At 40.1% G+C, this 17,047-nt stretch overlaps 1 protein-coding gene across 1 annotated transcript; it reads left to right on the plus strand.

The window, feature by feature from the left end:
• The first annotated feature begins 13,437 nt into the window (after positions 1 to 13,437).
• On the plus strand, positions 13,438 to 14,334 carry nanos1 (nanos homolog 1). Its single transcript, XM_077609770.1, has one exon. The coding sequence runs from the start codon at positions 13,493 to 13,495 to the stop codon at positions 14,165 to 14,167; it is 675 nt and encodes a 224-aa protein (XP_077465896.1). The 5' UTR covers positions 13,438 to 13,492; the 3' UTR covers positions 14,168 to 14,334.
• The last annotated feature ends 2,713 nt before the right edge of the window (positions 14,335 to 17,047 follow it).

A 17,047-nucleotide genomic window follows, 5' to 3' on the forward strand; every position in this document is an offset into this window, starting at 1 on the left:
GTTTTTCTCAACTCAGACAGCGACTGACACTCGGTGTCTTTTCATTTTGGCTTTATTCTAACAGAAGGAAAAGTCCCACTGAATCCATGTAAAACCTCTCAGCTCGTTAAAGTGGCTTTGCAGAATGAAATCATTTCTCCTCGAGCAGCTGAGAGCTTGTATAACTCCCGCCTGGTAATGAAACTAAATTATTTCTGAAGGCCTTTGATTCCTTTCGTGCTGAAATGCAGAATCGGGAGGAGGACGTGACAGCAGAGGAAGAGGAGGAAGAAGAAGAAGAATGTAGTGAAGGAGTGGGGAGGGGGGGGTAACTGAATTGAAGATCTGTCTCATGACTTAAACATTCGAACAAGCCCACAGTGCTCAGATTCCCCACCAGGTCATTTTGCAGCCTCTGCGAGTGTATCAGTAGAAGCATTGTAATGCTCTTCTGTCATCACGTTCTGCTTATTCTGCTACTTCACTAATATGGCAAAAACATGACTAGGGCAGGTGGGAAAGACTGCTAATGGAGGACCGTGGAAGAGGTGATCAAAAATGTCATCACTAAGCCTGTCTGTCATTTACGACAAAAGTATCGGAACAACACAAAAAAAGGAAAAAATAAAACTTTTAGTCGTTTTTCTTGTTCGGTTTCACCTGATTAACACAGACGAATGCAATTATATCAAGAGGATACTACATTTGTTTGTTTAGTCTCCCAGGGGTTTCAACTGACAATGTAGACAAGGTTATAGTGTTTGTCCTGGGAAGGGATTTATCTAAGTTGATTTAGATTTTTGAGGGCTTCAGCCGACCATGCAGATGACCTTTGGATTCTTATGTTTCTTTCCTACTTTATATGAGTTAGACAGTATCGAAGTCAGAAGGTCTGCTAGTGCTGTTGCCAATACTCCAAGTGGAATGCAGTGAAGGTCAGATTCTATTAGGGAGCATTATACAAGCCGGGTCCTGGGTGGGAGTCTACAGAGGAGGGCTTTCACTCGCTCGCCTCGCCGACTTCAGAGGCAGCTCAAATTCCTCGGGGGCATTTATATGTAGCCAGGTGATTTCCGAGCTCGCCTGTCCTCCCGGGGAAAGAAAAGTGTTTATCTTGCTCGTTGGTTAGAACAGAGTAAGGAGGAGGATTAACGGGGTTTGCAAGGAGAGGAAAATAGAAAAATGGGGTGCAATAATCGACTAACAGAATCAGCGTATGACCAAAACCTGCATGTGGATGTAACGTGACCAATAATTAACATGAAAGAATAGGAAGAAAAAACAAATATACATGCGGGTCAAGGGAGGCAAGAAAAAGTGGGGACAAAAACATCAACAACTGGTAAAGGTGATGGCAGGGAAGGAGGAAGGAAGGAATATATATTTTTCTAACCATTTCAACAAAAGGCAAGCTTTATTGTTGTGGTAATCCAATTCCTGTGGTGTTTGGGGTTCTGCTGCTGATGCATCTTTTCTTTTATGAGACATACATTTATTGTCCGAAACCCATCAACATGACCGAACCGGCACATAACATCAGACTGTACATGACAACAACAACAACAACAAACAGAGGCATCTTTGTTTGTGTGGCAATGACAAGCAGCGACATTAGCATTTAGATAACTCCTGTGGACGTGACAGAACTGAAAGCAGCAGAAGAATAAATGTGACCAATCATAGAAATTTACATTCATAATGAAGATAATATATTCATCTCTCTATGAATTCAATCGGCTTTCAAAAGTAGTGGCCTTCCCCTTTATTAGTTGTGTGCTAACCAAAAACAGCAGCACCTATCCATCTCTGAAATGATGTCATAAAAACATTTCTGTAAAAATTGATGTTGTGTAGCATTTTTCTTGACATAAATTGAAATACATGATGTCCATTTATTTTCAATACAGCTTACCCTTTTGTGTGTGTGCATGTATTCAGACGGTAATGGGTTATAGAGAAAATCTGAAAGAAAATGTCAGGTCTGCCAAATAAACAGCCCCTGAAGACATGTCCCTATAGTTGCGTTTAATTAAAATGTAAATCAATGAATGCTGTTTGTAAGTGTTTTAATCAAATTTCTGTTGGGGGTGGGGAAACCCAAAAGCCATCAGTATTCTAGTCACCTGCTGCGTGACGTGAAAGCAAAAACAAGAAAGCTCTGGATAAAGGTGCACACACAAGCACACACATACACAAACAGGCTTTCCAGACAAAAATGCCCCTTTGAAATAAATGACAACCTCTGCAGCCCAAAAAATGACGAAAACCTGCGTAAAGGTTAGCAAGCGAGATGGCTTGCCTGCAAGTCACTCAGCGGGTAACGATGATAGTCCACATTCCAGCTAATGGAGATGATGGAGACGATGGAGAGCAGAGGACAAGATGGAAGATTATTCGAGTGATGTCTTCAAAGGGCAATCCGCTTTCCCCCACACAGAGAATGCATTTGATTGGTCATGCCGAGTGAATACATGAAGTTAAAAACAGGTTCGACCCTTAAATTGGATGAATAAAAACAGAACAATGGCAGTTCTTAACAGTTCCAAGCCAGTTGAGATCCTTCTTTAGGGTCTATGAACACGACAAATTGAAAAAAAAACAGGCAAGTCTGTCAGGTTGCCTAAAATGATATTCGGCCTTGTTTGAATGAGGCCATTTGGTCATTGTTGTGTTGGTAAAAGGATACAAAACACCATTTTGATGGACACTTCGCATCGGGCCTCCGATTTTGCCGTCAATGATTCCAACCGCGACAAAAACAGTTAATATCTGACAGCTTTGTCAGTACAGAACACACACATACACACACTCAGACAAAAGCAGATTCTCGATTTCGGGAGGGGATAGCCACAACTAGGCTTTGTGCGTGTCCCTCCTGAAGCCTTCTGCTGAGTGAGGTAGCCCCCCTTTGTGTCACCGTATTGCCCCCAGCCAGCTCCCAGCTCACTTCCACCCCTTTGTTTGCTTTTCTCCCGTTACCGTGACAACTGAGCACAGGGGCCCCCTATCAGAGACCCATAACACTGACAAGAAGGGACTATGGCAGGGGGTTGACGGTGAGAGGGGCTACACACATACACAAGCCATCAATTATCAAAAGGTAATGGCCTGCTTCTAACTCATCCGCCAGAAATTAAGCATTGGTTTGTCCCCTTGGAGACCAACTCAGGTGAAGTGTCTTTTAACTCTTTCATTGCCAATGACGGCGGCAGACTTCCAATCCATTGTAACAGGCAGCATCATTCCAGAATTTGAGGATATTTGGGCTTCAAAATTCAAGAAAATACGCTTTTTTAAGCATTTCTTTTAGTTTCTTTTTTTATATTTGGTCTCAGAACAATTAAAATTGAGTCGGAAAACGTGGATTATTTCAAATTTGAATGCAGGGTGGGATGTAAAATGCCCTTCAATTCTGTAATGAGTCCAATGGTGCCGAATGAGTTAAACATGGTGAATGGACTTTTGAACTGAAAGGCGACAGTGACTGTTTCAATGAAGTATACAGGAAGTCAGACTCTTAAAGCAGTGCTTACATGTTGCCTGAGCCTCATTAACCAAGGTCTTAACATTAAGGACCTTCTCTCTCCCTTCGAGCCTATTTGTGACATCAAAGGAACCGCTAAAAAGGTGACAGTAGGCTCCATAGCCTAAAGCTCATTCATCCTCCCGGAAATCGGGCTAAATAGGAAAGCTGGCTCCTCCTTCCGCCTGCCAAAAGAGGCTTCACAGGATTTTTTAGGGCTGAAGAATTTCAAGTGGCCTTTGAGGAAGGCTACAGAAGTAATAATGAAAAGAGCCAGGATTAGTTGTGTGAAAGAGACACACCTGGAAGATCCAAACCGCCCAACGTGGACAAGCAGGATGAGATAACGCACAACAAAGAGCCTTGGAGCGCGGGTCTGTGTAAAAGAGCCGGCCCTTTTCCAAAGCAAGCGTCTTCTACAATCTTGTTTTTCTCCAGTACGCTTCTTTCTGTCAGCGTGTGATTGATACACACGCTTGCAGCCGATATGCTTCTCCTAAATTTAGCCTGGCCCGCTCCCTCGCCGGGGGGATGGCAACAGGTAGGGCGCTCGGCAGAGCGTGAGGCCATCTGCGCCGTAAATAGGCAGTGATGAATGACTTCTCTGTGGCACAGTCACACACTCCATCTAGTTAAGGTACATTAAGTAAGGGCTTGCACTCGCCTGCAGTCTTGTTTGATTGTAATGCAGGCCTATGCAATTATTAAACTATGAGTACAGGTCACCTATTGATTCATTGAAGAGATCCTTCCTTCTTTATTGTGTGATTAAGGAGGCGCAATTTTCCACAAACAGAAGTGAACAGATATTTCTCTAATTTTATTTTTGTATTCATGAGTTTTTTATGAAAAAACAATACTTGTATAATAAATTATAGATTTTTTGAAATTATTTCACTATATTTTTAGTTGTTTTCCTGTTTATATAGACATTCAATGTTTCATTTGTTATGATTTGACTATTTTATTTCTCTCAGTCCATAGTGAAAAATTGAGATCATGGAAACAATGATAAAGATTGTCTTGCGCCGATGCTCTTCTTTTGACCTTCACTCGTGCTCCAATATTATTAATTTTTTATGGCTATATGAATCGGGTTCACGCTCGAAGAAAAGTAGGTCACTTTCATCATCGAGCATCGAGGCCAACGGGGTACCTGGCCCATTTAGGTCAGAGTTCATCTTCGCTCCAGCATACATTTCTTTTCCATCCACCGTCAGTGGTGATTAATCCGCTAATGTGCGCATGCAAATTGTCCAAATGGGCCTCCTCGGATTGTTCAGTAGCCCCTCCTCATGCATATGTATGAGCCCCTATATTTGGTTACTTCTCATCAGGGTGCAAAGAATGAGAGCATTGGGGTGAATGATGGTTCAGAGTTGGGCTCGAACCTCACTTTCACTCGGAAAAACAACAGATGGAGCGATCAACTTGCAACATTTGAACCCAAATGCAAAGTAGTCAAAGGTTTTATGATAGGTTTTCAATGCTTTTATAAAGGTGTTCCTATATTTTCAAGTTTCATTCTTTCATAATTGCGATTACAATATTCATAAAAAATAATCATGATCGTCATTTGAGCCATAATTGTGCAGCACTAGTAAGGAGTTGAAAATACAATAATCAAATGTTACAACAAAAAATGAACACACAAGTAACAACGTATACATGAAAAATTGTCTTAAGAATAAGTAACTTCCAGATTTGGCATATAGAGCCGTTGTCACATTCCCAGACGGGGACACATCTGGTCGATGATGTTTAGTGGATGCTATGAAGCAATCTTTCGATTAGAAGTAGGAAATTGCTTCTGTCAAGACCACTCAACAGTGGGGGGAGAAATGCTAGCTCTTTGGCTCCAATTGCGTCTCAATTTGAGAAAATAGGCTTAATCTAATGTGACATCTTGATCACATTGATCATATAGCAGAAGAAAGGAGAGGGAAGGTTATTTTTCGGAGACTATTTCTTACATTCTAGAGGGTATCAACGGAGTTGCCATCTGTGGCCATTCACTTGTTCTGATCACCCGCTAATGTGCAATGTGCAGAATAGTAATTGCATGGAAGTACAATGCAGTGTTGTTTCTGTTTCTGTGGATTTTTTCAGACTAACGTCACTTTTGTCACGCAGAAAACGACATATTCAAGATCCCTTTAATTCCAAAAGAAATGTTGAAAGAAATGAGTCTATTCCTTCATTTGGCAGATTTAGTGGAATAGTAGTGATAGACAACAATGCGAATGAACTGATCACTGCTTGGATGAGAGGTAAAACATCATCAAAGAAAACCAGAGGAGCAATCGATCCAATGCCCTGAGAGTATTCTCTTCAACTTCAAGAACCAAAGTAGTTAGGAGCAGACAAATAAGCATGGAAGGACTTCAAAGTGGACTTGCAAAACAGTGCTGTGTGGTCAAAAACTCCCATGTAAGACTTATTAACGATTGACTGCCGCCCTGACTACAGTGCTCAGGCAGAGAATTATTCCCTGCTCGAACTCCAATGGATGACCTTTGGATTCTTACGTTTCTTTCCTAATTTATATGAGTGGAAGTTTAATAAGTAATGTGCCAAAAAGGGGTTGCCACATGAAGCTGAACTCTCTGTGGGTCACCCTTTACCTAAGGACAGGGAGGAGGGAAAACCTTTTGTTGAGGACTCAGGCATTCCGTTTGTAACCGTTTTAATGGCCACGGCCTTCTGGTCAAGAGGTGCCTGCTGAAGGCACTAATCTACGGGATTAGTTTGCCGTGTCGGCCAAACAAACCTGACCTGACTGTGAAGAATCGGTGCATGTGCGAGTATACATTGACTCCATAGGAGAGCAAAGGCATCTGCGATCAGGAGAAGGGAGTGTAGTGGGGTAGGGTAGGGGTGAGGGGACTGTCCATCAAAAGATTAGCGGGGATCAAGCATTCAGCCGTACATTTAGACTTTGAAAGGCTCTCCAAACAAGAATCGGCCCTCAGAAGGGGTGATTGATAGCAGCCGAGGATAAAACGGTATGGACAAGAAAGCTGAGCAAATGTCTAATATTGGAAAACATCAAATAGGGGGTGAAATTCTAAGCTTCTGACAGAAAAGCTGAGAAGAAGCAGAAGAAAATGCTTGCTGTAATGAATGATCATTTACATGGCGACACAGTGGAAGTGGTTGAGAGTTCAGTTAGGGTTTTGAATCTCTGGCTGCTTACATGGCTTTTCTCCAGGTAACCCATTTACAGTGTGTTATACAAGGGAAAGATGAAAGCGCGTGCAGAACCATTTCAGGAACTAAAACTGCATTGATTGAGAGGTATTGTATTTCCCTTCCTGGGAGTTTTCTCCTCCTACAGCGTTGCACGTGATTTGGCCAAGTCAGATACAATGGGGGAGTATAAATACAAACAAACCAATCAACAAATCAATAAACAAAGCAAACCCTCTGCTGGGGCTGCATTTAGAAACAGTGGATGATGGAAAATGGAGTCCTCACAATACAATCACACTGATTAGTAGCTTGAAATGACAGGAAATTCTACAGCGCAAAATGTTTCTAATAGCAAAACGGAGAGCTGGTAGATGCATGGATGCACAAATCATTGTGGACACATTCCAGACACCACGTGAAATCATTCAAAAACCCCGTAAACAAATTGTGTTATACTATTACCATTTTTCGGCTCCCAAAATTGATTCTGACATGTGGATGTGTGAAATCGGCCGACACAGATACTGAACCGGTACCACATTTTTGGAAAAATAGATTTCTCACAGCATTTGCACATTATTGCTCAGTGCTCCCTGATACTGATGGTTTCATTTTAGTGCCTTTTTGGGGTTCAACACTCTTAAAAATGTAAAACAAATCACAGAAATTCATAAAAGGCTTGTGTGAAAATGCTTGAGCCTTCAAAATGAAAGTCCCAAACTCCAGGAGGTGCTCACAACACCAGCTTTACGACAGGACCGGTAAAGCTCATTGGCATTCCTCTGGTTAAAACTCCTGTGATCATCCACTAATGCGCTCGCCATTAAAAAGCATTTACAAGTGCAGTGACCGAAAAGGGCTCAACAGGTCCGTCACCGCCAAACTGGCTTTTGTTAGCTGATCCAAAGTGAAACAAGCTTGCTGAGTGACCCCAAAAACAACAACAACAGGGAACTTTGCAGGCTAAGAAATCTTTGGGCAAGTGAGTCCAGTAGAGGTGTTAATCCTTTAGATTTTTCCCAAAGGAAAATGTGGTTTTTATTTTTTTTCATGCAAGTATGCATTCATGAAATGAAAGTTGTACTACACAATTCAGCCCAGCTGTGGAGACAAATAAACTCCTGTTATTTTTGTTTTCTTTAGTTTTAGTACTCAATACTCTATTACTAGTATACATCTCAGATTTTCAGTGCCATATCAGCACCAATAACATAATCGGTATCGGTGTGACACTATTAAAAAGTATCAGTGTTAGTGTAGAAATGTGTGAATGTTTTCATATTGACTTTGATTGACACTTTACATTCTATCAGACTATTTTTTTTTAAATATCAGGCCAAAGTTAGTTAGGGCAACAGGCGATTAATGAAGGTTGGGAAACTGCATTCACAAGAGAGACAAAAGATACACACACATTTTGTACATGAAAGAAGCTGATCCAGTTGACCATCATTCTAGGACAATAAATATGCCGCAATAATAACCTCCACTCTCCCAGGAAGAAGGCTTTCCATAAGATTTGGGGGACTGCCCGCAGGGATTTGCTCCCATTCAGCAAGGAGGGCTTAGACAGCTTGGCCTCTGATGTTGCCTGATAAAGAGCCGCCTGCCTGGCCGCTGGTGTTCCGGCTCATAGCATGTGCGCGAGATGAGGTCCGAGCTCGCTGCGGGCCTATTAGCTTCTTTAGAATCAAAGAGCAGGCAAGCAAAACACCTCTCAAAACCCGGCTTGTGTTCAATCTAGGGATGTGATTGCACATGCGATATGGAAAAGGGGGAAACACAGATTCGGATATATTTTTCTACTGACTCACACATGAAAGACTTAAAATGTCCTTGGAGCACAACCCGTAGCATTGAACCCAAACATACAGAACATGAGGAAATGAAATGTCACCCAAGGGCGGGTAAACAGCATAGTCTGGGGTTACCATGGTGATGCTAACTGCCTTGGTGCCCAGAGGCAATTATTCATCTTCAAACAGGTGGTAAAAATGTATTACAATATTAATTTAGAAAATTATGGGGGAAAGGCCTTCTTATTTTAAAAGCCTCTATGTTTATTAATGGTGTTTTGTTGAGATATTTAGAAAGATTGAAGGGGGTATTTGTAAATTTACTTTACATTGAGTCTCCCTGTTACTGATATTAGTATCGGATATCAATGGGGCACTAAAATAACATCATTGTTATCAGGTACTACAAAAAAAACTATAGGAATAGAGTATTACTTTGCAAAGAAATGATTACTGGAACAGCTGGACTGGTGAATATGTGGAGAATGTTTTGGGATGGAAAAACAAAAACCTTTGTTTCCTGAACTAGTTTGGAATGTGCACATCTTTCAACATTAAAGTGTAGTACAAAGACTCCTCTCAACTACACACCTGCATGAAGGCCATTTTGGCCCCATGTTCTGTGGCATGATCATCACTGGGACCTTGTTATTAATAATTTAGGACAATGCGAACACTATCAAATGCTTCTTTGATTGATAAAATGGTTTGTTTAAATAAAGACAGTAACCCTCTCAGGGAAAATGGTCACTACAGTGGACATCTATTCAAAAGTTGACACTTAAGGCATTTAACCCATTATAAGTCAAGTGATATTTTTTGGTACAAAAATGAATGATTAATCATTAATGTACTTTTATAATTCAAAATTACTCTATAAATTAATACAATATTAATATAAAAAACTAGGTTAATGAAATTCAGATGAATACATGAAATAGTAATAATAATATTTGGGGCATAAAAACTGTATGAACTGTATAATGATGTATTCACTCGGCTGGCTTTTCTACAAAGGACACCCTTAAGTCATAATAACAGTTAAAATTACAAGAGAGGAATCGGAGAAGATGACAAACTGAATTTGGAGACGACTCAAATGTATTTAAATGGACGTCTTAAATATCATTTGCAATCCCAACAGCTGATTAGGAATCAGAGATCTGGTTTCCTTTCTATATCTAAATATTAATAGTCTCTATTACACAGCAATGGCTTTCATCTCCGACTGGGTGTGGAGGGGATTAGATTTTAATCAAGGTATTAAATATGACTTTCTATTCCTGCAGCCTGCAGATGGCAGCTAGTCAATTAATATCACGCTCTGTTTGCACTTCCACTCTGAAAACCGATAACGTCTTTCTCATCCAAGGGTCATACGTTATAAACGAAGTCATGCATTATGCGTAAATTTTCTGTGTTTCGGGCTTGGTGCCTAAACCTTGTAAACCACATGTGTCAAAGTGGCGGCCCGGGGGCCAAATCTGACCCGCCGCATCATTTTGTGTGGCCCGGGAAAGTAAATCATGAGCGCCGACTTTCTGTTTTAGGATCAAATTAAAATGAAGAGTATATATGTATATTAAATTTCCTGATTTCCCCCTTTTAAATTGTAATTTTTTAATCATTTTTTTCCGTGTTTTTAGTTCAAAAATCATTTTGTAAAATCTAATAATATATTTTAAAAAGCTAAAATAAACATAGTTTTAGATCGATAAAAGACTGAATATTCCGGGCTTTTAATCCAGTTCTTTTAATCCATTTATTAAAAAAAAATCTAAATATTATATCTAAAATGGTCCGGCCCACATGAAATCGAGTTGACGTTAACGCAGCCCGCGAACCAACCCGAGTCTGACACCCCTGTTGTAAACAATGAGGGTTTACTGTTATATAAGGCAAAATATTCTATTAAGTGGTGTGTAAAGTACATACCTTCCACACATCAACTCAACTCATTTAAAAGCTGTATAAAACCACGTTTATTTAGTTGTACACCCCTTGCATATACATTCACAGTAATATTTTCCCTGGATGTTCTTTGTTTGCAGTATAAAGAGTGCATTAAGCTCCGTGTTTAAATGACATGCTTTAGTTTCAAAGCCATCACGCCTGTAGAATAACATTGAGTGTAATCGCCAGTTATCTTGTGTGCCACACGCACCATAATAGCTTCCTTGGAGTTTACGTGCAATTATTGTCATGCCTGTCGGGCCAGGGAACAAAAGAAAATGCAACAATTATATATTTGCTGCATGGTGCAAGTGAGAATACATCAATTGGCGCTGCAGTGCTTTCCGCTGATATGGAAATAATTCCCATTAAGTGGGGTTCCACTGTGGAGACAAGAGAATAATCAAAGATGTACAGGCTCCATTAATGTCAAGACAGCACGCCTTTCAAGCTTTTAAGGCCTTATAAAGTCAAATAGGAGGCCTCTTTTGGGGGGACTGAGATCGGTGGGATCCCATCCCTACGGCGGTTAATCAAATCTGATTCAATTTCCTGCATCTGTGCTTATTTGCATAATGATGCCAAGCAAAGGTTTTTTGAGCTTCATCTAAAACATGGACTCAGCTCTATAGCCCCAATTGGAAAGAAACAAAAGAATGTAAATACTTAGCGGATAAACTGGCTATTTATAAAAATTTGAGCAGAAAAAAATATATTGGTTCAATTTGAAAACTGTGATGTTGATAAAATTTCTGGACATTTGTGTAAATTATGTATCATTACAGCATAAATAGTCAATCCAGTATCATCACACTAGCTCCAGAAGGGGCGCCCTGCAGAATTACCGTATTTTCACGACTATAAGGCGCACCACATTATAAGGCGCACCCTCAATGAATGGCACATTTTATTTTTTTTCCCATATATAAAGCACACTGGATAATAAGGCGCCCTGTCTATTTTGGAGAAAACTTAAGACTTTTAAGTGCGCCTTATAGTCGTAAAAATACGGTATCTTCCGAGTATTAATCCCTCTTAGTCTCAACAATTACAGGAATAATACAAGACATGAATATTTTAGTCCGACCCACAATTGAATCGACTGGTACGCTTACATACACACGCAAAAACATGTACGCGCACAGAGACACACTCTAAAGAAAAAGCAATACATGCAATATTAATGTTTCATCATGAAATTCGGGCCCCATGTGAGTGCGAGTGAGAATCCAATGAGGAGTCAATACTTCACAGAGAAAAACTCAAATGAAGCATGCTTGCGTGTCTTATTAGATCACTGGCAGGCACATATGAGAAGTCAGTGAGTTCCTTCCTGGGAGTTTTAATTAGAACAACAGTCACTCGACTTTATCTTTGTTCTGAAGGAGGGTGGAGGGGATTCAAGCATTCCTCAGGAAAAGGAGAGAGGCCCGATTCCACCTGACATTTCACCCCTAGAAGGATCCATACTGATGAAAAATTGAAGACCTGTAAGCAATCCCAACAAATGCACTTCCTCCAGGTAAACCGGAACTCAAGCAAAGCACTTTTTTTTTAATAAAGAAACCAATAACTATGAATTGACAGTCTGAAAGTGTTTTTAAAAAATGTATGTAAAATAGTTTTAGTTGGTTTGTGGTGGTGCATTTCTATGTTAACATTTTCGTGCATTTTGATCATTTGAAACTGAATTTTGAATCGGAGAGACTAAAAATGTGAAAAGAAAACATTTCAGTAAAAAAATATTAAAGTATATAGAAGTGTCAAATACTGTAAAAATGCCATGAATCAGTTTTCCCTGCAGCAGCTTTTGTTGGATCTCTTCTACAAGTTCAATATTGGCAGGTACCTTTCAGACATGAGTTGCTCAGTTCCTGGCTTGGAATCAGCATTGGGAAGTGAGGCCATCCAAACAGCCAAAATAACAAGTCCAAAAAATCTGGCAGGGAAGCTTAGTTCCACCTTTGAATGAATTAATAACAAGTCTTATTCCCTCTTTGTTTTATTTTAGCTGGGATTGCACTCTGCTGCCCTCTGTTGAAAGATGCCATAATTTATGGCATAATGCATGCACACAACTCAAATAGAGATCATTAATACAGTGATGATAACAATGGCAGCTAATCAAGTTTATATATTTGCTATGTTTACATAGCTACAGTAACACAATGTTTAAATCTCAAACAATTATAGTCTACCAGAACAAGCAAACATATTATTGATCCAAAATTCACATTTAACATTCTGTTTTTGATCATTGAATTCAACACTTTAACTATTTACATTTCTATAAGGCTTGTAACCTATTCCCACAGACACATTGAAATCATAAGTGTTTTATACAAAGAAAATGAAATACACAGAATGGCAAAAGCACATTGCAAAATGTACGAAATTAAGATGGAATTTGATTTGTGTCAAATGCTTCAAATAAAACTTTTGGCAATAAACAAAGCTTTGCAAGTTGCAACTGAAAAACAGACTGACCTAAAAATGCAGCTCAAGCAAGCCAAGTCATCTGAAAAATAGAACTCGGCACTTACGATGTTTACCATTTGCTTTTTTATACATTCTCGCTGCCCAGACTATTATTTCTCCCTTGTGCGCCTTTTTGAAGACTTTCATTTGAAATATAGTATGTAGCTTGTTTTGATTTTTAATAGTTGCATTGTGTAATATCGTATCTGGATTTCGTGGCCAACGTAGTGATCATTCATGTATCGGCTTATTGTGGGATCATGGTTACCCTAACTAAGCCTTGTATCACAAATCGTATCGTATCGTATCGGGTCCCACCCCTACTGTCAACCAAGGATTCCAATCCCCATTTGCTGTGTTGTTTGAACTGAGTTCCAGTCCGGCTCATCAAAATAGCTCTCGTTTGTGAGGGTGTGGAGATGAGAGCAAAACGTGGTTCGGAGCAAGCCCCGCCCACTCCATTCTTCTTCATAAGGCTCGGTGCGAGCGCTGGGAGCCCAGATGAGACCACCACACTGGAGATAGGTTGAGAGCACCCGGGAGGATTTTTTATTCTCATTTGCCGGCCAGCATGGATTTTCTCAATCACAGCTACTTGAGCGCCAGGGGCCCCTACGACTACACCTTTAATTTCTGGAACGACTACCTGGGCTTGACCACGCTGGTCACCAAGAACCCCAAACTGAGCATGCCTCACATGAGCCCCAACTCCATCACCGAGTCTTTGAAGGCCACGCTGGGTCTGGACGACGCTCCCGAGTGCGCCTGCGCCTGCGGCTGCGAAGGCGGCGTGCTGGAGAGCAGCGGCTGCTGCTGCTGCTTCGTCTGCCCGCCCGGCACGCCCCCTTCGCCGGGCTGCGTGGCCGAGCTCAAGGAGCGCTTCTCGATTCTCAGCCCTTTCCAGAGCCAGCTTCCCGAGCGGGACACCCACGGCTGTTTCCCGGGCTTCGAGCGCATGAGGACCCGGGGCAAGCCCGCGTCCGCGCGTGCCAAACTGGAGCCCAAAATCTGCGTCTTCTGCCGGAACAATGGCGCCCCTGAGGAGGTGTACGGCTCCCACGTCCTCAAGACGCCCGACGGCCGGGTGGTCTGCCCCATTCTGCGGGCGTACACTTGCCCCCTGTGCAGCGCCAACGGGGACAACGCGCACACCATCAAATACTGCCCGCTGTCCAAGGAGCAGCCCCCGCAGAGGCCACTCAAGGGCGGCCGGGCTGTGGGGGGTAAGCGGATGAAAATATTCTAGAAATGCAGTCATCAAAATACTCATAACAATGGAAAAAGATGACTCTCAAGTATGATGAAGAATTGCACTGACAACAATTTGCAGATGCCTGTTTCTTGATGTTGACTTTCATCCCCTATACATGTTGATTATTCATGCACATGGGTGTCCAGAAAATTAATACACAAAATAGTATATATATATATATATATATATATATATATATATATATATATATATATATATATATATAAATGGTTGGGATAGGCTCCAGCACCCCTGCGACCTTTGTGAGGATATAGGTCTCTATATATGTTTTCTAAAAACAAAAAAATGTACTGTAAGTTTTGTTTTCAATATAACAAAGCCAATATATGTTTTCTTCCTTTTTTTCTTTTACATATTAGTGTGGTCTCTAATTTCAGTCGGCAACTTTTATCTTAATCGTTGTTTTTATTTTTGCATTAATTCTAATCCATAGAGAATTTATTTTCTTATTTTTCTATATATTTTCTACTTTTTTTTAACTTTTTGGTGTGGCACTAATTCTTAGGCAGTTTTCTTTGTTCACTTTATATAATAGTTCTTTTAAATGAGCCCCTAACCTCCTTTGCAACACTCTTTTTTTTAACCTTTTACAATTTGTTTCTTTCTCTCCTTATAATAGGAGGATATTAACTAAACCTCTGGCCGCAAAATAGCTCCCCTACCGCACTTTGGACACCCTCTCAATGTATCCATATCTATTTTTGTAGTTCCTTAATCCGCTCGTAGAGCCTTTGTACAATTATTTAGTGTTTTCTTTCCTTTTTAGCCAATGGGAAGATAATGTATGTGTAAATACTATACACCAATGTACAGAAATCATACAGCAAGATGAACAAAAAAATGAGTATTTTGGTTAGTGGGAACTTGAATGTCATGTTTCTATACTGAATATTTTTGTATTCCTGGCAGCGAAGCTGACCTCTTACGTTATCGTTCAGAAAACCAAAGTTTCTTTGGCCATCAAAAACCCTCCTGTTATGTTGCGGGTCAAATTGACCCATATGAAACTTGATAAATGTTTAATTTGACATGTTTGCGGTGAAATGGTAACTGTCTGAGTTCAAGATTAGACATGAACAATGTGTTTTTCCCCATTTTTGACACATTAGGTTAATTACGTCATTGGCTGCCATTGACGGCTTTGGATGTTCAATCCATGTCAACTGCGGATTTAAATGTGTTTATCACTAGTATACGTCCAAACTATTCCAAGTGGGAAGGTTGCTGCAAATGAAAGTTTGTTTAATCACTGTCAACTCTCCTACATGAAATGGATTGGACGTCTCCAGATGTCAATGGCAGACAGTTTTTAAACAGACCTGAATCAAATTGTCTCCATCTTCTCAGAATAATGAAAAATGTTTCTAGTCTAATAATAATTTATGGATCATGTTTTTATGAGATGAACCCAAACTGACCCATACTAAAATGGCTTGTTGGCTTTTATGCTTCAAATATTCTCAATGAAATAGTCAATTACGGAGTTATCAATGACAAATGATCATTGTCAAATTCACTATATGTTTTCTGTTTTGAGCATGATTGGATCATGCTGCCCCTCCCCACTGGGTCAAATTGACCCATATGAAATTAAGTTACTATTTACATCAGTTTAACTGTTAGTTCAGCTACTTGAAATCAAATTGTTTGTTAATTGAATTGGATTGTTAACCATGGCTTGGGTCAAATTGACCCAAATGAACCTTCTCAAAAAAGTGTTCCTCCTTAAGGGTCAAAATGACACACATGAAATCAAATTGTTTCACATATTTCCATTGAAATGATTCATAATGACATGTCATAATGTTCCTTTGTATGTTTTTGACATTTTTGGCTCATTCGACAAAACACGGCCAGGTCAAATTGACCAAATGATAATATTGCTGTTCTCGAGAAGAGGAAAGTAAAAGGGGGGTTTAACAAAAGAATGTGTCCAGTCAGGAGTTGCTTGATCCAACCAAGATGAGAGTAAATCCACAAAGGCAGGCCACAATGCGGCCTCTCTTTAAGGGAGCTGCTGTTCAATTCCTCACAGGAATGTTTTTCTGCACCAAGTTTTTTTCTCTTTCGCTCTTTCTCTTTCTCTCTCTTAGCCAAACGCCTTCATTTTTGTTTACAATGCCAAATAAGGGCGCCAACACACTGGATTTAATGCTTCTTCCCACTCGGAGACAAGCAAATGAATGTCAACCACACGCCCGTTATACTGAAAAATTCCCAAATAATCAACAGAACTCATGTAAAACTGTTGCGAATGTATGCAGGACTGTGCTTGTCTTGATAGTTTACCAAAGGAATCAACTGGCTGGCATAATAGTATATATGTGTTTGTGTGTGTGTGTGCGTGCGTGTCGTCACTATTTGAATAGAAAGTGGCTCCAAGAGGCTGCTACCTCAAACAGCTTTTTGTACTTTAAACAAAAAAAAATGTGTTTAAGGCAGTTTATTGATAGAGTGCCATTTATAATGAGGGTTTTTGATAGTATTTTGGATCTTTGTATAACATAATTGTATTTCTGTTGCATTTAACACACAATGGGAGGGAGGGAAAGCATTACCGAGCACGTTGTTGTGTAAATACTAATGACCTTGAGCGTACTTTTTAGACAAATATACTTTGTTGTTGTTGTTGATGTTGTTTGGATTAAATGAAGAAGCGACGATGATGATGATAATGAAAACACTGTTGTTATTTATATTTGACTACAATTTGTTTGAGCTGTATGCTGCTGTGCAGAATAACAAACATGAACTCATTAGAGAAATAATAAACTCTTACAGAATATTTGTCTTTTTACTTGCCCTCCGCTGGAATTTTTACTTATTTTAGAAAAATCATGCATGCAAACGTGA

The sequence above is a fragment of the Stigmatopora argus genome, chromosome 9, assembly GCF_051989625.1.
Source record: "Stigmatopora argus isolate UIUO_Sarg chromosome 9, RoL_Sarg_1.0, whole genome shotgun sequence".
NCBI classification, from domain to species: domain Eukaryota; kingdom Metazoa; phylum Chordata; class Actinopteri; order Syngnathiformes; family Syngnathidae; genus Stigmatopora; species Stigmatopora argus.